General features: G+C 31.4%; 2 protein-coding genes across 6 annotated transcripts; one reads left to right on the forward strand and one right to left on the reverse strand.

Annotated features, from left to right (window-relative positions):
* Positions 1 to 2050: 2050 nt before the first annotated feature.
* Positions 2051 to 4972, reverse strand: LOC103484846 (BTB/POZ and TAZ domain-containing protein 4). 5 transcript variants are annotated; one of them, XM_008442160.3, is made up of 8 exons: positions 4801 to 4972; positions 4568 to 4639; positions 4336 to 4414; positions 3881 to 4176; positions 3516 to 3646; positions 2823 to 3129; positions 2409 to 2722; positions 2051 to 2304 (listed from the first exon to the last, which is right to left on the reverse strand). In XM_008442160.3, exons 2-8 carry the CDS (start codon positions 4568 to 4570, stop codon positions 2175 to 2177), a joined length of 1260 nt encoding a protein of 419 aa, XP_008440382.1. In that variant the 5' UTR covers positions 4571 to 4639; positions 4801 to 4972; the 3' UTR covers positions 2051 to 2174. The 5 variants fall into 5 exon arrangements, with proteins under 5 accessions (XP_008440382.1, XP_050944742.1, XP_008440381.2 ...); XM_051088785.1 differs by having other exon boundaries at positions 4568 to 4658; XM_008442159.3 differs by having other exon boundaries at positions 4336 to 4639; positions 4801 to 4971.
* Positions 4973 to 15971: 10999 nt separating this feature from the next.
* On the forward strand, positions 15972 to 18418 carry LOC103484847 (cyclin-D5-1-like). The gene is made up of 5 exons (XM_008442162.3): positions 15972 to 16665; positions 16803 to 16886; positions 16979 to 17270; positions 17360 to 17493; positions 17610 to 18418. The coding sequence occupies exons 1-5, from the start codon at positions 16381 to 16383 to the stop codon at positions 17826 to 17828; spliced, it is 1014 nt and encodes a 337-aa protein (XP_008440384.1). The 5' UTR covers positions 15972 to 16380; the 3' UTR covers positions 17829 to 18418.
* Positions 18419 to 20233: the final 1815 nt, after the last annotated feature.

Raw genomic sequence — 20233 nt, forward strand, 5'->3', positions numbered from 1 at the left:
ACTTTTATCGTAGTTAAGTATTGTTAATAATAATAGCAATCATTTAAGTGTATCCGTAAGTCCAAGACCAATAATGATTTATCATTCTTCCGAGGTTTAAATAAAAATTAATATGTTACATGTGCAAATTTTAAAACAAAATAAACTTATTATTTTGTTACGTTAAAACTCGTAAATGAAACATAATCATAATAATGGTTTATTATTTATTGGGTTTAATAGTTGGTCGTTTAATAAATTTGGTTTAATATTAGAATATTATATTGTGATATTTTTCAACAACAAATATCTTTTATTGTTTCCCAAAATGATCTAAGTCTCTAACACGAAATTAAAAGAAAAAAAGGTAAGTAAAACATTTATAACAAGTGGCTTGTTGTTGTTAGGGAAAATAAATAAATAAGAACTCAGCACGTTCTTCCACTACATGGTATTGGAATACGTCATTTGCAACTTCAATTTTGAGGAGGTTACTAACACGCCACGTGGCATTCGTAGAGAGAAGTGTGCATAAAAGAAGTACCAATTTCAATTTTGGTTCTTCACATATCTTTATTTTCGAAATGTGCTAACCCCCTAAAACCACAAAAAAAATTGAAACGTGCAAGATTTCCTAATTTTCCTTTCGTGTTAAAAGAATAATATCTAATGGCCTTCTAAAAGTTTTGTTTTTAATTGAATAACAAACAATATTTTTCCATTAACTATATATATATATATATATATATATATATTTTTGTAATAAAGTATGTGGAAGAAACAATTATTATTATTAGTATATCACAATAATGCTGGAATTATGACAAGTAGCATGCCATGTTTTCATCCAATAGATGCTTGGATCTTCTATTGTGTTAATTTACTATAATATAAAAACTTTTCCGAATAAATTAAGATGAAAAATCATTTGTAGATTATTAGATCACATTTTTTTTAAAAAAATATAATATTTGATGTCTCTAGTGTGTCTCAATTATTTATAATTTATCTTCGGGGCCTTCACAAAAAATCAATAATTAATTAGCAGCATTAAAGCTTTTTTGGAGTTCGGATTTCTGAATTCTTGCAAAGAACAAACCGTAATTATTCGCCATGAAAATTTCTTTTCTCATCTTCATTCTCAGTTTAGATTCCTTGGTTGTTCTCAATCATCTTCGCGTCAATGCCGATAGTTGGAGAAGAAGTTTGCACCAGCCATTGGATCCTGCCACATTCTCGTCGCCACCCTCTCCTCCTCCTCCCCCGCCGCCGCCTCTTGAGTCGGCACATTCCGACCAGCCTACGCCTGCCCCTTCCAATGTCTCTCTGCCTAATCTACCCTCATCTGGACAACAATCTTTTAAACCAATTAAAACTCTGGGGATTGTATGCTCTGTTGCGATTGTGACTCTGGGAATGCTATCGGCGCTTGCCTTCTTTCTATATCGCCAGCGGATTAAGTACCGATACAAGTCTCGTATGCTCGTCGAGAAGGAGCGTTCTCTGAGTTTTCGGCATGATTCTGGTATTCCACCGTCGAGTTTCTTGAATTACGGAACCATGGAACGGAGGCCGGGCTCGATCGACGAGCGGAAGGGTAGGAAGGGAGAAGATGAATCCTCTCCGGATCGGCGGGTGGATTCTGTTAAAAAATTGGATTCTCACCTTCTTAGCCCGGAGTTGCAGCCACTGCCTCCTCTCTCGCAAAATCAGATCGTAAATCCATCATTTGAGACGCCATTGTCCGATGATGAGAGCCGAGAAACTGTATTTCACACGCCGGAGTGGGCGGCGGCGGTTCCCTACAGCGGTGGTAAAAGAGAATCTCGCAACAACTTGCTCAGTGTTGAACCCAAAGGAACTTCTCCTCTACCTTATTTAGAGGGTTCGTTGATAAAACAGGATCATCGACGGCCGGCAGCGTCTCCGCCGCCACATCCGACAGCAACGTAATAATTTCTCCAGGATCCAAAGATTTTTATATTCTTGAAAGAAAACGTGGTTGTTTGTTTCTTCAGTGTTATTTTGGTTGAGAAAAAATGGAATCGCGAGCACATTTTGTTTAGTAGTATGAAGAAAATTTTGATTTCATTTCTTTGATCTGTGATGTACACAAAGAATACAAACGGGGCAATCGAGATAACAAAAGATTTACAGATTGAAGTTGATTATACAAAAAGAAATGCAGGTTCTCATTATATAGTTTCTGTCGTCAAAAAGAATGGTGTTCTTGCTACTCCCTTCGTCCATAGAATCTTTTTTACTAACAATTTCCATTTAACTTCATCTTTCCTGCCCTGTTTCTTACTCCTGTCCTTGAAATTCCTGAAATCACCGAACTTTATTACTAGATGGTTCTTTAAATTGATCAACAAAAACTTAGAAGCAAAGAAAGGATGGAAAAAAGGAGACAGATGTTGATAAATTACCTGCACAAAGGAACTCTACAGAGATTAGAATCAGCACAAAGATGAGAGTGCAACTCCAAGAGTTGCCACATTCTCTTGCATTGGGTACAACCACCGGGGGCTCTTAATTTGCAGCCTGCAAAGTGGCGGATAAGCAATTCTAGCCCCTTGCATGCTGCATATTTACACGGTGGCTGGTTCACCTTGAAGTCTTTATCGTGTGGGCCGATTGTGCGACAACCATCTCTACATATATGAACAAGAGTCTCCATTGCCTCAAATAGTTCCAAATAGATCTTCCTTTCATTCATTTTCTTCACTCTTTTCTTTTGCCTCTGAAAGGAAAAATTGAAAGGTCAGTTTAGAGAAAGACCAGCGCTTTGATGAATCAGACACCTTTTGATACGAAAACAAGAACAAAGAGAGAGGTGTTACATTGTCTTCATCGACCACTGATCCAAGAAGCTCTTTTTCGAGTACTGGGTGGCTTTGCTGCATTGCTTGCCATGCCTCGGATGAAGAAACAGCTTTGAAGTTCTTTAGGATCATACGATGGCAAAGAAGGCTAAGACGGGGAGCATCACACAGTAATGCAAGTTGAAAAACATCAACTACATTTTCAAGTGTCAACAAGCCACGACCCAGTTGCCTCTCGCACTCTCTCTTCAACTGGGGAACCACATAAACATGCGACAGCATCAGCAGAGGCAAAACAAATTCCTCCATTTCTTCTTTCTCGTATCTGAAATAATTACAAGTAGTCATAAATTAGAAAACGCAACCTCATTCATATATCCTAGTCCTAACATATGACGCAGAGGATTGTAGTACGTGACATCCAACTTCCAGTGGGGAGAAAAAAACACAAACTAAGGAACGAAGATTGACAAGTTAATCGATGGAAATTAACAATTTCACTAAATAAAAATAAGCCAGCAAACTCATATTTTCTTCCTACAGTAGCATCGAACATGTTTATTAAATCGTTAGATCTAAATAGAAACCCTGCAAATAAATTATTTGCAAAATGAATGCAATTCAAAATATTATTTCTCGAAGTCTAATTAAGAGGCTTTCAAGTCTGAAATCAATGATCAAATTACAAAACAGAACAAGAGAAACATTTACCTGCAAGAGTACAGATATCTAATGAATACTTTAACAGCATCAGGTGGAACTCCATGGATCGATATTGAACGTTTCCTGCCAGACTTCTTGGATTGCTTTAACATGCCTTTTAGCACGGGAGAAGTCATACCCTGCAGGTAAATTATAAAAAATTAATCAAATCTCAAACCGAAGTAGGATATATTATGCAATGACCTTCATACTTTTCAGTCAGAAATGCAAAATTTGACAACGATTAATCTTAATAGAAATGAATTTATCTTCAACCTAAACATCATTTAGAACATTTTCCGTTGTAAGAAATTACAATTGCAGGAGACTTTCCTTTGGGTCGTGAACGAAATGCTGGGACTAAAACAACTTACAAGGATATAAGCATGTGCATATACAATGCCGCCATGATCCGTATGAATATAAACATCAGCTCCATAGGCTTCGTCGAAGAGGCCGTCCCAGAGGTCTCTTGTCGCAGTGGAAACGCAGCTATATCCCCTTTCCAAGGATTCGCTTGAAACCCGACTCTTTTGAAAATGACTAGTGATTGCAGATTTAGGCAATGGAGGTGGCAACGGGATGGTGTTTGCTTTGGCTTGGATTGGGATTAAATCCGTGCAAATATTTTCTGTATTCTCCATGTATTTACTTCCGAAAACTCTAAAACCTGCGAGTTCGCAAATTTAAATAGAACAATCAATACATATTCAACTGTAGGTAAATGGGTATTATCATTGAAATTTTGCAGTGTTCAAGATGATGCCAATCAAATTAAAATCCCAACCCCCCAAGCAAGAATTTAGACTGAAATAACTCCCTCGGATACCTGAATCTCTATCAAAGAAACAAGCAATCACGCTTTCGGCAAGATAAGTTTCTGTCGATCTTATATATGTTGATGGCAGCTCAAAACAATTGAAAAAAGGATGGGAAACAAAAAAAAAAAAAAAAAAAAAAAGGATTATCGATCTACACAGCAGCTGGAAATGACAAACAATATCGAATGAAAGAAGCTGAAAGTGGACAATATTCAAATTCAGGACGATTGAAAAACCAACCATCTATACACGGAAAAAGAACAAGGCTATCTCTATCTGTCCTCTTGTTCAGACAATCCAATAAATTCTCATCTGGCATTAAAATACAAAACTACAAATTACATAGTAACTCCAAAAATTAGCATCCCCAAAACGAAAAATTCAAAACCAAAACGTAAAACAGTTTCATATATTCTACATATTAACTTCAAAACATCAACAAAAACAAATGAAAACGCAAAAACATCGCTGACCTTCCGAAATATCCTCCGTAACGGTTGATGATGGAACCGAGTAAAGAAAAGAAAAGAAAAGAAAATGGCGTCCGCCGATAGCCGTGTAGAGAAAACCCAGAACGTGGAAAGAGAGAGAGATGGTTCGAGAGAGGAAATTGGGATTTTATATGTGATCTCAAAATGTTGGACGCGGTTACCGAATTTACTATAATTTAAATAAGGTGGAAACAAGAATAAAAAAGAAACAAAAAAAAAAAAAAAAAAGGTTGGAGAAAATGATTAGACGAAGAGCATACGTGGAGATTCGGGGATGAGAATGAAAATGGAAATGACGTGGAAATATTGTCGTTCGGATAATCGCTGATACAGATCCACGTCGGACTGACTATGCTACGGTTTAGATCTTCCCACCCACCTTTACAGACTAATTCAACGGCCACTCTTTTTTCTTTTTTTAATTTCTTCGTATTAAATTAATAGATTAATAAATTACTAATTAACATTCATAATCATGTAGTGGATAATTCTTATTGTTAATCAATTACATTTATAAGGGTAAATTTAGCAAAAATCATATTATATCTTCTAAAATGAACCTAAAATAATATTATTCTTTTCCTTCCTACATTTCTCTGTAAATAAAATCTAAAGAGGGTAACTTCTTAAAGACATGGAAATACAATTTATATTTGTAAAACGATTTAGGTGTTTACAAGCGTAATATTAGTTGTTCTTTCTTTTCCTTTTCTCTCTTTCTAAAACATAACTAATGTTAGTTAAGCCAAATTGATTTATTGACTAATCTATCGTTTGATTGTGATTTTTAACCTTTTTTTATCCAGATTTTTCTAATCCAGATTTAATAGATTAATGTTTTTTACCAACAACGAAAAGAAAAGGTTCACCACATTGTGTGACGGTGATGTAATAATTCTAATTAAAAATCCAAATAATAATTCTAACATTCTAAAAAAACATTATAATCATAGACTACTAAAATTAAGAAAATCTCTAATTTTTTTTTTTTCTTTTTCTTGTGACAACTTTCCATTAAATAAGTCTATAAAGTTTTCATAAATTAAGAATATAAAAAAGTTTAGGTAGGTATGACTTCTATTTGTTTCGTTTGAGTTTACCTTTTTTATTTATTATGTTTTTAAAATTATAAATGTTGGCATGAGAATTTAAGCTTTCTGACGCCCTACCGGAAAAATATATGTCAATTATCAATTAATTGTGCTCAATTTGTCTTTTCTATAGTTCTTATTCATCCACAAGTCATACTATTTTTTATTTACGCAGTCACCATTAATATGTTGCTAAACTTTTTAAAATATTAATTTAAACTATGAACTAACAGTTGTATCAATATAAATTTTAAATTAGTGGTTATATCAAATTAGCTCGTGAACTTTCATAAGTGTATCAGTCTAAACCGTTAACCTTCGTAATTATATCAATTTAAACCATCCAATTTATGTTTTATTTGTATATATATATATATATGAACGTTCAATGTTTAAATTAAAATCGATCCTTTTAATACAGCAAGACAAGTTATGGTTAACTTATGAAAACATGTAACACATTATAAAACTAAAGAGGATAACTGAGAAGTGCAATATTTGAATTTAAATGTAGAGTTTTGGAGATGTGTTAAACTTCATGCTCGTCATCGCCACCTCTCAGCCTACTGGGAACCACGTTTATCACAGCACTCCAAAGTCTATGTGAGGCCAACCACCAACTCTAGTAGTGTGTGAAACCAAACAAAGCCATAAGTCCAAAGGTCGGCCCAAAATCTTTATTCAGCCTTCGTACAAAGCCCCCAACCCAAAGTAAAGGTTTGACAGATCCAAGCCAGCACAATCTCTCAAATCACCCTTTAATAAAACCGTACATTTTACACAATGAGTGATTCCTAACTTTTCTTTTCTCCCTAGAAATTACAGATATATGTTTTTATTGAAAAAAAAAAAAGGACCCATGGGTATTTATGTCATATTTGTTAATGGGGACATGGGTATGCTTTTTGGAGGCTAAATTGGGCTATAAAATGGAGTATGAAGAAGGAAGGAATGAGAATCTTTATAGACTGGGAGAGTGGCGATAAAGGGCTATTGAGAAGGTTTTGGGCCCAAAAGTTTAGAAATAAAAGGCCCAATGGATGCTCTATTTACTTTTTCATGGATTCTCACTTCTCACTTTCTCTCTATATCTCTTAGATTTTGAACTTTTTCCAAAGTTACTACCTTTCAATTTAATCGAATCTCGAATATGATTCAGATTTAGTGCCCCCTCCCTTTCTTTTTTTGGGACCCTTCAACCCTAAAATTATAAAAGGATGAAACTTTATGGTTTACAAATATAGTTTCTTTCTTTCTTTCTTTCTTTTCTTATATAACTATCTTATCTCCTTCTTCTTCTTCTTCTACTACTACTACTACTACTACTACTACTACTACTTAATTAAAATTGTATATAAATTTCATAAATTAAACCCCTTTTAATCTATCTCTAAATATGATCTAATTATTATCTTTGTTAGTAAAGATATTATTAATAAAGCAATTCCAAGATTTTTCATTGAAACTAGCAAAAAGAAAAAGAAAATATGGAAAGAAAAACATAAATTATTGGCTTAGTGTTGAAGCTACTAACCCACATGGCCACATCAAGCACTACTCATTGTTTAACGGGTCTCCAATGCAACAACACAACACCACCACTACAAATAAGATGGCTTTTAAAACTATACCCCCCCAAAGAAAAAAAAAACTCTTAATTGATGACAACAACAAAAGAAAAGTAAAAAGAAGAGAGGTGATAGGTACTGAAGGGAAAAGACAAGTTGGATTGGAAAATTGGAAAATTGGAAAATTCAATCACAATCATTCACACATTAAAACTTCACTAATGTCTGAGATTTTACTAAAATCTCCAAAACTTCTAAACCAAACCCTAAAAACAAGACACCCTAATCTTTTGCTAACAATTGGAAAAAGACTGATCTCACACACCATTGCAAAATAATAATAATAATAATAATAATAAGCTGAAATTGTGATGAGATAAAAAAGGCCCTCCACTCCACACATTTCCATTTCAATTTCTTCTTTCCCCCTTATCACTTGATTAAAGATAAATCTGTATTGATAGACATAACTTTATATTATTGACTCATATTATACCATTACGATTGAATTATTAATATTTCAATTTACTTTTTCACCCTCCTCCTCATGACTAAGTCTTGAATTTGTATAATATTTTAGTTTATGAAACTCCAACAAATTTTCTTTAGTATTTATAACCCATCAAAATAAATTGCTATATCTAATTAATTTATTATTATTATTATTATTATTATTATTATTATTACTATTAGATTTTCAAGCTACAATAATAATGGACCCCCTTAATATGCACCTACGTGCCCCAAAAGTTCAAAAAAGACATTAAATGACGCTACCGTAATACATATTGTAGTTTAATAATTTACAAGTCTATTATGTGGTCTATTGTTGACCCTTTTAAAATTCCAAAATTAATATGAATTTAATATCTTTACATACACATATAATAACAATGTCTTCGTGTGTACCATGTCAACATAACTTAACAATAATTGACATGTACTATTTTATCTAAAGTTTTCATATTTCTTGTTCCCAAATTTTGTATTTGGTTTTTATCTAGTTTATGTTTTCAAAATATTGTATTTTTAGCATGGTTACAATTTAGTTCATAAATTTGAAAATTTTACGATTGTATCATTAAGTTTTGAGTTTTGTTTTAGTTTGGTCAATAGATTTCAAGAATCACACTCTTAACTTTGATTTTTTCATTAAATGTCCACATCAAGGCATTAGTATTAATGTCTATTGATTAACTAAAAATAGTTATTAAATAAAATTTAAAAAGAGAATTGTAAAAAACAATGATAAATTTGACAAAATATCTACGATCCAAAACTTATTACATACGTATAACATTTTGAATTTTAGAAATTAGATTGAAACTAAACCCAAAATCTAAGATATCGTTAATAAACTTGATCTCAATTGAGTCAAATAGATATATAATAAAACAATCACCGGATCACGTCCTGTTGAACCAAAAGTCATCCAAGTAAGAAATATATGAAATGAATTTGTTAGGAAAGATTGAAGTTTAGTTCGTAAAGTGAGGTAATAAAGTAGGGGACATGAAGATGGATGTAATTAAATGAAGGAAGAAAGTAATGATAACGTGATTAAATGCAAAAAAGATTCTCTTAGTTTGACTTTGTTAATGAAATTAGAATATATACGGATCATATCTATATGTGGGATCTTGAGCCTAAACCCGTATAAGTTATCTTAATTGGTTTTTGCATACAAATACTCCTTCCTATATTAGTTCCTCTATGCTAATTCAAGCAACATATCTAACCCAATCAATTCTTACTTATTATTACTTAATTTTGAGCTTAGTTTAGTGTTCCGACCCTATACTTTCATCTAGTATTACACAATTTCAATTCGATTAATTAAAATATAAATTTAATTATTGACTTTTTTTGTTCGTGACAAATGCATTCGTATATATAGCAAGCCTTTAAGGTGGTGGGGTGGAAAAGTGTAGAGTTGTGAACTCCATTACTTATTTGGTCTAGGGAGTTTGTGGGCTCTCCAACTAAAAACTATCAAACTTAATTATATCTTATTAACCTCTTACGCTTCCGGAGATTAGAAGTTCGGAACTTCACTCCTTGTTAAAAATATGTATAATTAGGTGTCTTTAAACTTTAAAATCGGCTAATAAGTACGTTGAATTTCATAGAGGGTTTTTGATAAAATTAAATATATTTTAAATTTAGAAAAATAATAAAAAAAAGAGTTAAAAAAAAAAAAAGAAAAGAAAAAGGAAGGAGAGTGTAATTGAGTCAAAAGAAGAAGATGTGTTGTAGTTTTAAGAAAAGAAAAAGAGAAAGAAAAGGGTTAAAAAATAGAGGAGGTGAAACACAAATACCCATACATTATATTATAAAATTTAGAACACATAGTATATAATAATATTATTATTATTATAAGTTATATAGTATATGAGGAAATAAAAATAAGTGACACCTTATGGGGGTAGAAGGAAAGAAGAGGAGCGTTTTGGTGACAGCAAAGGGGGGGGAGAGTGGTCCATACCCTCTCGCACGTGAACCCGCTCCTCCTCCAACCTCACGTGCCTTCCGCCATCCCACAATTCAATTCTTCTTTTTTTTTCTTTTTTCTTTTTTCTTTTTTCTTTTTTCTTTTTTCTTTTTTTTTTTTGGTAATAAATTAATTAAAAACTAAAAATTCGCTGTGGGACCCAAAACCATGAGAGAGAGAATTTTGGTTACTATTCATTTGCCATGATTTGCATTATTATAACTTTACTAATTACTATACCCCAAATCTCCCCATTCCCTTCTTTAATTTATTCATCTAATATACTCTTTTTTCTTCCTATTTCTTCGCTTTAAACAACCCTCCCTACAACATTATGTTACGTTGTTCCTTTTTCTCTCCCTCGATAGATTCATAATTTAAAAGCCTGTTGTCAAGTTGTTTGATTTAAACTTAGTCAAAACATTTCTACGCTTTTTTAAGATTGATAGATTTTCAAATAAATAAATAAATTTAACATTTCCCTCTTTTTAAACATGTTTTCTATTCTTAACTTTTTGTGTATTCATGCTCTCTTTAATCAATTTAATTATTTTAATTAATTTCAATACTTTTTTTTTCTCATTGCATGCTCAATCTTCTTGCCTATATATATATATATATATATATATATATATATATATATATATATATCATCTCTTTATAGTCATAGAGAGCTCTTTTTGCTGCCAACATTTTCGTCTCCCCATCTCTCTCTAGTCCTACATGTGTCCTTTATGGCCCATTCATTTTGAAGAAGATGTTTATTTCACTTTGGTTGAATAACTGTGTTTACCTAATTTTTTTTTTAAACCTCATTTATCTTTTGAAATATGTAGTTGCAAATTGTTTTCATATTAATACGTGTGATGTTGCTCCCAGTCTTGTCTTTGAAATTAAACGGTTTGGAAGGGTGTTTCAAAATCATTTGGGTCTTGTATGCATCTTTGTTCTGTTGATTGAGTTTTTAATAAAGTCCAAATCTTTCACTCAGTTGAAGTAAAATCAATTTGTAGTTGGAAAAATGTACAACACATACAAAAAAAAAGTTATTGTATGTGAACTCCGTAGAACAAACATCATCATCGCATTATTTATCTATTTGCCCATCCTTTAGCATCAAAGGTAGGGATGACAATGGATAAGATGGGCTCAAGGATGCCCCTCTTTCCCCAACCCTACACTTTGTTTATCAATCTCACATCCTATCCTTGATTTCACAAACTTAGGACTACATGATTACATTTTTTTTTAATTACTTAATTTTAATAAATAAGAACATTAGGAAGAATAAAGGTGTTATTTTATCCCATATTTAAACAAAACATTTTTTTTCACTTTATCACAAATAGAAATGAACTGGTTTTCTCTTTATTTTTTACTTAAATATCAAAACATTTAAAAAATGACAGTTTTGAATTTTCAATTACCCTTTGTAAAATAATTATTTCTCGAGAAGCCTCTTACAAGATGCCAATCAAACTTTTTTTTTTTCTTTTCTTTTCTTTTTATTAGAAACACAACCTTGACTATCAAACAAACCTTTACAACAATTTCAATTATTTAATCCCTCAAACACAGAACAAAACAGAAAACTGGAAAGGAAAAAAAGAATTATCAAATTAAACTAACTTCCCAACTTCAAAAGAATAAAATCAAAAGGAAAAATCCAAAAATAAAAACGATCATTACCTATTAAATTTTCTTCTTTCCCTTCGGCCACCATAGCCATGCCCAACAATGTAACTTTACACGCAAAACATTAAAAGGAAAGGTCAGGTGTGGAAAGTAATAGTAATACATATTTATTTTTTAAAAAATATATTATTTATGCCCATCAGTATTTAAATCTCAAATTAATAATTATACATTTGAAAATTTATATACAAAAAGTTTCTTTTTTTTTACTCTAAAAATATTTAAAAGTTGAATTAATGGGTATGCACATAAATAGTATATTAGATTAGACCTTACATATGTATTAACATTTAAAAATATTAAACCCTACATGAGAATGCATTATTTCACTTATTTACACGTTATTTATAGCTGGAAAAAAAAAAAGAAAAGAAAGAAAAGAAAAAGAAAACCAAAGACATCCAACAAACACTTTGATTGGGAACCCAGATTTTGGATCTTGTGTCCGTTGCTTCTTTTCAATTATTATTTTTATATATTTCAATATGCTGTCTATATATACAATTTTTTTTTTTTTTTTAAAAAGGTAACGTTGGGAGTTAATTTTAATTTTTGTCCCTTTTAGTTTAAATTTTATTTTTGAGAATCTATAAAATGACAAAAATATATGTCATTTGTTTAATTAAATGAAAGTCCCCCCATGTGTCTATTTCTTTTGAGAAATTCCTCTCTGTAGCTATGTGGATGAATTGTAAAATAGGATTTAATAATAAAAGATGATGGTTATAAAATATGGTATTTTTGTTTCTATTCCAACGGGTATGTTTGAGAAATTAAATTGTTTGGAAAAAAAAAGGAAATGTAGCCTCTTAGTTGTTAGACCAAAACACACAAACTTTCAAAAAAGTAAAAGAGAAATGCGTATGGGTTTAGTCTAATTCCTTTATCAAATTTGAATTCAATAAAGATATTAGACAGAATTTTAAAGGAAAAACACAGCCGTTGTTAATTTTTCAGAATTTTTATTATATTGTTTGGTAATTTCTATAAAGTTATTGTATATAACTAAGCTGACTTGTAATCAGTTTTCTTGTAAAGTTGGTGTATTTTAAAATTATAGAGAGAGAGAAAAAAAAAAAACAACATTTGAAATAAATATTTTGATGGTTGAAATTTATGAATTTTTGACCAAATTATTATTCTATATCGTTAATTTGTACAGCACATATATATATATTTATATATAGAAGTAAGTGCATTTGTACGATATATATATATATATTTTTTATGTAGAAATAAGTGCATTGATCAGCTATTTTTTTATGCCAAGTTTTTATCTTATTGTGATTAATGAATTTATGTTTTTTGTATGTTTATTTTCTTTTTAAATATTAGTTGTTAAATTAATAGAAATTGAGTCATGGTAAAAATTACGATTATTATTTAAGTTTAGAATCCGATGTAAAGGAATTGAAAGTTTAGAATGAGTAATTGACAAATTTACTGTTATGGTCATATTTTTACTTTATCTTTTATTAATCTCACCAATTCTTATAGTTACTCATTTTTTTGCGTATGAGCTTCTCTGTTGTATTCATTTCAACTTCCAAGCAGATTGACCACATTAAGTGACAAAATGATAGAGAAGAAAATTTGTTGATACCAACATCTACATAGGGTTAGGACACACACGTGATAATTATGGTAAATTTGTAAATTATAAGATAAAATAAGATCAAAACATCACATAACAATGTAGTATATAGTGTACGTCATGCATGTTTTGATACTTAAGTCATAAAATGTATATGTGTATCAAATAAAAAGTTTGAATACTGTAATATACTTATTTTTCCTTGACACATCACGATGTATTCATAGATTAAATCAACCTAGACTTTTCTCTTATAGGATTTTAGAGTTGGGCCAACATTAGTGAACCCGAATCACAATTACGGTCGAAGACAACTCCCTTTTTCTGTCTCATTTTAGTTGACAAGAATTTTGTCATCTACTTAACATTGTTATTTCAATTTTCATTTAATGTTTGATTATCAAGAATCACTTAAAATAATAGAATTCCCGAGAAATAAGAAAGGGAAGAAAAAGAAGAAGAAGAAGAAATGAGAATGTTGAAGTAGTGGGTGAAATAATGAAAAAGGTTAAATGCGAGAATAGGAGGCAATTAATTGGGGGAAAAAACTGAAAGAAATAAAGGTGAAACACATCGATCGGCCAGCTGCTACATAAGACATTGACCAAAACGACAATGCATCATATGACTAATTTTAGTGAGCCCCACACAGTATCCTACAATCAAATTTCAGCAGTAACAAATATTTATAATTCCTCCCCACAGCTTCCCCCCCATTTAAATTTACCTAATTCCTCCAACCTGTATACATACATACATATATATTTGTTTTTATTTCCCTCCAATTATTTTATTATTTTAAAGTTACTATTTACTCCAACTTCAATTATTCTTTCATTTATTGTAATTATTGTTGTTTTTAACACATCACCCTCTCCCCTACTATTTTTGTGTCTACAAAATTTCATTCAATTACTACTTAATTTTACTTTAACATCAATCACCCTCTACACTCACTTTTCATTCTTTAACATTATGATTACTTATCATTAACAATTTACACTCCTAATTTCATCTTCAATTCAGAGTCAACACACCTCATCAATTGTCACCTATATTTTTATTTTGTTTATTATGTAAAACACATAATGTAGATATATGTTAACGTCATAATGTAATTAATTATACAGACCACTATATATATTATGTAACTATTTAAAGATTTAGTGAACATTGCTTTTAAAAAACAAAACAAAACAAAAGATCCAGCTGATTTTATTATACAGTTGATCGATTTCTATTTTTTGCAATGAAAATAAGTAATACCGTACAAGTTATTATTTAGGTGTCTCTTCAATCTTTTTATTTTTTATTTTTTATATTTATGTTTATTTACATTTATGATTTATCTATAATAATTGATGAGGGAAATAGTTAAATTATTTGTACAATTTCCTAATTAATAAGTTAAAATACTACTTTAATTCATGCAATTTTTGTCGGTTTGATTTTTTTGTTTTGTTCATATACTTGATTTTAGTTTTTAGAATTCAACCTAATCTCTATTGCTAGTTATATTTATTGATTTTTTTAGCTATCATTTAGCTTGTTAAACTTAAATTTTGAAAAAATAATTTCTTGTTGGAACCACATTGTATTTTCATAATTACTGATTGAGTTGTTAATTTAAGTTTTTAAATAGTCATTGATTTCTAATAGGGTGTTATCGAAAAGTTTTTGAATTACAACATTTTTTTAGAGAGCTATAAAAATGAATTTTACAAAATTATAGAGTGTGGAAAATGAAAAAAAAAAATAAAATAAAAAGAAAAATCGTAAAACAAGTTTATTTTATTTGTTTTTAAAATGGATAGATGTTTCAATTTTTTTTCTTCTTAATTTTTGTTTAGAAAAACAACAATTGAACTTAATTTTAAAATGTAGCAAGTGCATCAATGAACTGTAAGTTAATGTTAAATTATTTTTAATGAGAGGTTTTGTAATTCAGATGGGAGTAAGAATCCTTACTTATTGCTGTATTAAATAACATTAAACTTATTTTGTAGAGACTGTTATTTTTGTTTTATTCACCAATTTAAATTTTAGTGTAAATATTGGTCTATTGCATACATTTACAATTTTTTTAAATGTTTCTACACGTACTCAATTATTATTTTAAAAATTATTACCATAAAAAAGGACAGCCCTATTATGGTGTAGCATATTTTTTCTATTTATCAATAAAATAATAAAAAATTATAAAAATCCTCTATAATCAATAGAATACAATGGTGGTCTGTGATTAAACAATCAACCATTTGATTGTGAAGTTTGGACATTCAAACTAATTAAGAGCTTTAAAACTTCAAAGCTATAATAACTGTAGAATGAACTAAGACCTGAATGATGGATATGAAATGTGAAACTTTTAAAATGCTAAAATTTATTGTATTTGAGTTTGAGAATCTAATTTTAAAATAGGTACGAGAGGGAGGTATTAATTTTTTAAATTAAAAGGATAAAAGTATCGATTGCAATTACCGTCCTATATTGGGATAGTTTTTGCAATTAAGAAAAAAGAAAAGGAAAGAAAAGAAAGAAACAAGTCACATGCTATCTTTAAAACCGTATAGGATTTGTATTTTTTTAAAAAAAAAAGAAAAAAAAAGATGCAAATGTGAAATAGTAAATAATTAATTATTTAGTGTAAAACGGAGTTAAAAAAGAAAACAGAGTTTACTTATTTATAAGGAAAATGAAAAACAAAAGAGGTTGGGTTGGGTTTGTGTTCTGTATTGATACGAAAAAAATAAAGAAGAAAACAGATGGTATCGAAATGAGATCGAAAGAAATAAATTGTTGATATGATATGATATGAATTGGTATCATATGAGAAAAGGCGATTGAAGATCCAAAAACTCTATATCTCATCCGCTTGTTTTGGCGGCAACGAAACCGCTATTTTCGCCCGCCTCCCCACTCTCCAAAGTCCACTCCTTCCCTCTTTTTTCCCCTTCTTTCTCCTATTTCTCTCTCCCATTTCCCTTTTTTTTTTCCCCCATAAACTCTACTTGGGCTTTCGTGGGTTTTACCAGTTAAGCTTCTCTCTAAATAAATTACCCACATTCTCCTTTCTTAGATTTTTCTTCTTGTTCGAATGTACAGAGAACCCGACGCCCAGATATGGGGTACACTACTGACCGTCTTTCTTCTTTCTCTCCTTCCAGTCTTTTCTGCCAAGAAGATGCTTCTTTCTTGACTGACGATGACCATACTCAACAACCCACTTCCCTTTCCGACCCTCTTCCCTTCTTTCTTGCCGATGATGATGATGAGTATTTTGAGATCTTAGTTTCAAGAGAGATTCTCACTGAATCTAAGACCCGTTTGCCCCTTAACGATTCCCCGGCTGCGATTCAGAGTTGGTTGAGGAGTGTCCGATTGGATGCTGTTGAGTGGATTCTTAAAGTTCGTCTTTTTTTTTTAAAATAAACCTACAATTGAACTTCATCTCTTTAATCGATTTGTGTTTATGGGTTGTTTTTGTTTTTCTGTGTTTTTTGGGGATTTTATAGCTGGATTTTTCTGTGTGTCTTCTGATTCAGAGTCGGGTACTTTTTGGATTTCAATTTCATACTGCGTATCTATCCATCAGCTATTTCGATCGAGTTTTGTCAATCCGAAACCTAGTAAGCAATCTAATCCGTCAATCTGAATGTTGGGTTTTGCCGATCAATTGCTTGGTTAATTGATTGATTGATTGTCTGTAATTGACGAACAGCAAAAAAGGTCGTGGATTTTCCGATTGTTGGCTGTGGGATGTTTGTCACTGGCTGCTAAGATGGAGGAATCTAAAACCCCTAAGTTGTCGAGCCTTCAAGTTGAGGGATTTGATATGGAAAGCAAAGCAATTCAAAGAATGGAACTATACATTCTCAATACTTTGGGATGGAGAATGAGCTCAGTTACTCCCTTTTCTTATTTACAGTATTTAATAAGAACGATCTTTGTCGATTACAATTGGCAAGGATTACTCTCTAAAGCTGCGAATTTTGTAATGGCAACAGTGAAAGGTACCATCCGATCCCCCATTTCATGATTAATTGCTTCTTCATTTGCAACTTCGGTTGATCTGTTCATTAAACTGAGACTTACGCTACAGAGATTAACTTGGTGGATCATAGACCATCTATTATAGCAGCTGCTTCGTTATTAGCTTCATCCGATACTCAGATGACAAGAGAACAAATGGAGCTGAAATTGAAAGCGATAACTTCATTTGGGTCTTTAGAATATGTGAGTGGTGCTAGTTTCAGATAGTTCGTAATGCATTAGTCAGATTTGTTGTGCATATCTCAAATTTCTTGTTGGTTTTCTTATTTTTCTTCCTGCATTGTTGAAAAATGCAACAGGAGGATATCTTCTTTTGCTATAGTCTGATGCTAAAAACAGAGAAAGAAAATGTGAAAGAAGAGTTAACTGGCACTCCATCGTCTTCAATCTGCACCACAACACCTAATATTGTTGACAACCGTTCTGCTACCTCCGCTTCTGGTACTAAGAGTAAGAGACGACTCACTTTCGAGGACTCCGATCCAGATTGTCCGGAGAAGAAGATTCATCGGCCATAGCAAAACATAGTCTGGTATTAATAATGAGAATCTAGGATGTTTTTCACTCCAACATTGTTGTTCGAGATAAAATTTTGTTGATCAAATGATTGGGCTACATTTTTCCTATACCCAATAAAGGATCCGGCAGTGACAGACAAGATTATAGAAATAAGGGAGAAGTAAATATGAGAGAAAGGGATAGCTATATAGCCTGGAAAAGGGAGAGAAAGAAGAAGAAGAAGAAGAAGATGCTGACCTAGTGCAAAGAAAACCATCAAATTCCAAGAGAAAACCATATTTGGTGACTGAAGGTTGTGGTTATTGCCAATGTTTTATCTTCATGATCACTTGTTGTTGTTGTCACTTGCTCTTTCATTATATTTATTTAATTTTGTTTTAATTCCTTCCATTATTTTTGTCATCATGATCAAGAATTTTATTGTTAAGTATCTATTGCCTCCCTACCTTTTGATGGGAGGCTTGGGATGCTTTCCCCTTCTCTTTCAATACACTGGAGCTGAAAAGTTGTGCTTTCCTGTGTAACATTTTGAGCCATTTAGTAGTGTATACATAACATTAATAAGAATGTTGGAATACCTCTTGAACCACTCTTGGATTCTTTCTTTCTTACTCTTCCATCACTTGGTGACTCAGAAAGTTCAAACTAGTTTTGCTTAGACAGAAACACTTTATCTAGTTCATCTATTGAATATCAATCTGAGTTTAATATGCCTTGAGCTGGCTCTATTCCCTGTTTTATTGCCATTACTCTCTTGTTGCCATGAAAGTTAAATTAGAAGTTTCTGAAGATGATCTTATGAAGGTGCTCAAATTCCTTCAATTCACAAACAGGAAAGGAGTTCTTTTGACAAAAAGGGCAATTCAGGAATGTCCCGTCCTACTTACCGAACATGACGTTGTTGTCTGTCAGGTTATATAGCCTGTAGAGAGAATATGCTTTAGTTGGGAACTTATAGAGAGGGAGGGGGAAAAGGTCTGTTAGCTATTTTGAGCGAGGAGAAGGGAAGGAGTGGTATTATTTTGGTTGAAAGTTGGTAATGTGATGCATTACTTTAGGAGATGCATTATGATAATGAAGATGGGATTGTGAGAGAGATTTCTTTTGGTTGGGATATGGTGGGAGAAGTTAGCCAATGAGATTTCTGACAATATGGTGTCAGAGGCTCCACATATGAATATGATCCCTCTCTCTTTTTAGTTTTTGGTTTTGTAATGGAAACACTGACAGTGGTTGATGACTACAGAGTGTACTGTTTTTTCCCCTTCCCATGGGAATGAAAACACAGAAAGGCACAGGACAAGCAATTGAGGAAGGAAATTAATTATCCACAAAAGTCAGAGAGCCAAACTTCAGTGTTAAGATTCCATCAATGCCATTTCCACTCCTAAGAGGACTGCTTTTCTTGTGCTTTTAACCCGTCCAAATTAACATTTTCAGAAATATGGACTATACTTTTAGTATTAAGTAAAAAAATATTAAGGTGAACTATTTGATAAGTTTTTGTCTACTTTCTAAACATACATTTTAGTCTTTATATCTTTGACTTTCGTTCATTTTAATCTTTGTACTTCCAACTTTGATACATTTTAGTCTTCAAACTTTTAAAAAGTGATGGTGTTTGATTCGACAAAAATGGAAGAAAAAAGAAAAGATAGAAAGATCAACATGGTCGCTTTTTAAAAGTAAAAATATCAAAATGAACCATAATTGATGAATAAGGTCCAAAATGAACGTTTTAGAAGTACAAATATATGGATGAAAATGAACGTTTAGAAAGTAATGGAACCAAAATTAATTATAGGGACAAAAGTAGTATTTAAACAAAAGTAAATAATAATAATAACAAGCTGTTTTCTTTTAATGTTTTCCCTAATTGGTTGGCTTCAGCTGTGTTTTCTTTCTTTTCTTTTTTATTAGTCCTGCTGAGTTCTATCAAATCATTTATGGAACTAAAATTAGGGTATGTGAATCAGAGTTATATCTAAAGAAGTATATAATTTAATTGGCTTGTTACTTTCCTCCGGTCTATCATGTTAGTTAACTCATGCTTCTAATCAATTGAATGTGAAGTTTATTAGAAACCTATCAATATCAAAACCTATCAATTACTGTAACGTTAGTTTTCAATTTGAGAAAATCAAGAGAAAACACTTGTAATGGTGATAGATAGAAAGTTAGATGATAATATCTATCGACGATAACTTTTAATTTGAAAAATTTAGGAAGGAAGGTCCAAAATAAATATAAAGAGTGGATGCACATACAATTATTTTAATAATTAAATTAAAAAATTTAAATAGTATGTCACTGGGCCGGGCCGAGTCTACTTTGGGCCTATTTATGATCCATCACTTTAAAAGGGGCGCGAAAAAGTTCAATTTAAATTTAGACTAGGCGTACG

Source organism: Cucumis melo, chromosome 8, assembly GCF_025177605.1.
Source record: "Cucumis melo cultivar AY chromosome 8, USDA_Cmelo_AY_1.0, whole genome shotgun sequence".
Lineage (NCBI taxonomy): Eukaryota > Viridiplantae > Streptophyta > Magnoliopsida > Cucurbitales > Cucurbitaceae > Cucumis > Cucumis melo.

What these genes read in the sequence shown, in the direction of transcription:
- LOC103484847 (XM_008442162.3), top strand. Translation starts at nt 16,381, where the DNA reads ATGGGGTACACTACTGACCGTCTTTCTTCTTTCTCTCCTTCCAGTCTT. An exon ending in CTGTTGAGTGGATTCTTAAA is followed by an intron (nt 16,666 to 16,802) that starts GTTCGTCTTTTT and finishes CTTCTGATTCAG; the next exon opens with AGTCGGGTACTTTTTGGATT. An exon ending in CATTTGGGTCTTTAGAATAT is followed by an intron (nt 17,494 to 17,609) that starts GTGAGTGGTGCT and finishes AAAATGCAACAG; the next exon opens with GAGGATATCTTCTTTTGCTA.
- LOC103484846 (XM_008442159.3), bottom strand. Translation starts at nt 4,570, where the DNA reads ATGGTTGGTTTTTCAATCGTCCTGAATTTGAATATTGTCCACTTTCAG. An exon ending in AGATATCTGTACTCTTGCAG is followed by an intron (nt 3,130 to 3,515) that starts GTAAATGTTTCT and finishes TAATTATTTCAG; the next exon opens with ATACGAGAAAGAAGAAATGG. An exon ending in CAGTGGTCGATGAAGACAAT is followed by an intron (nt 2,723 to 2,822) that starts GTAACACCTCTC and finishes TTTTCCTTTCAG; the next exon opens with AGGCAAAAGAAAAGAGTGAA.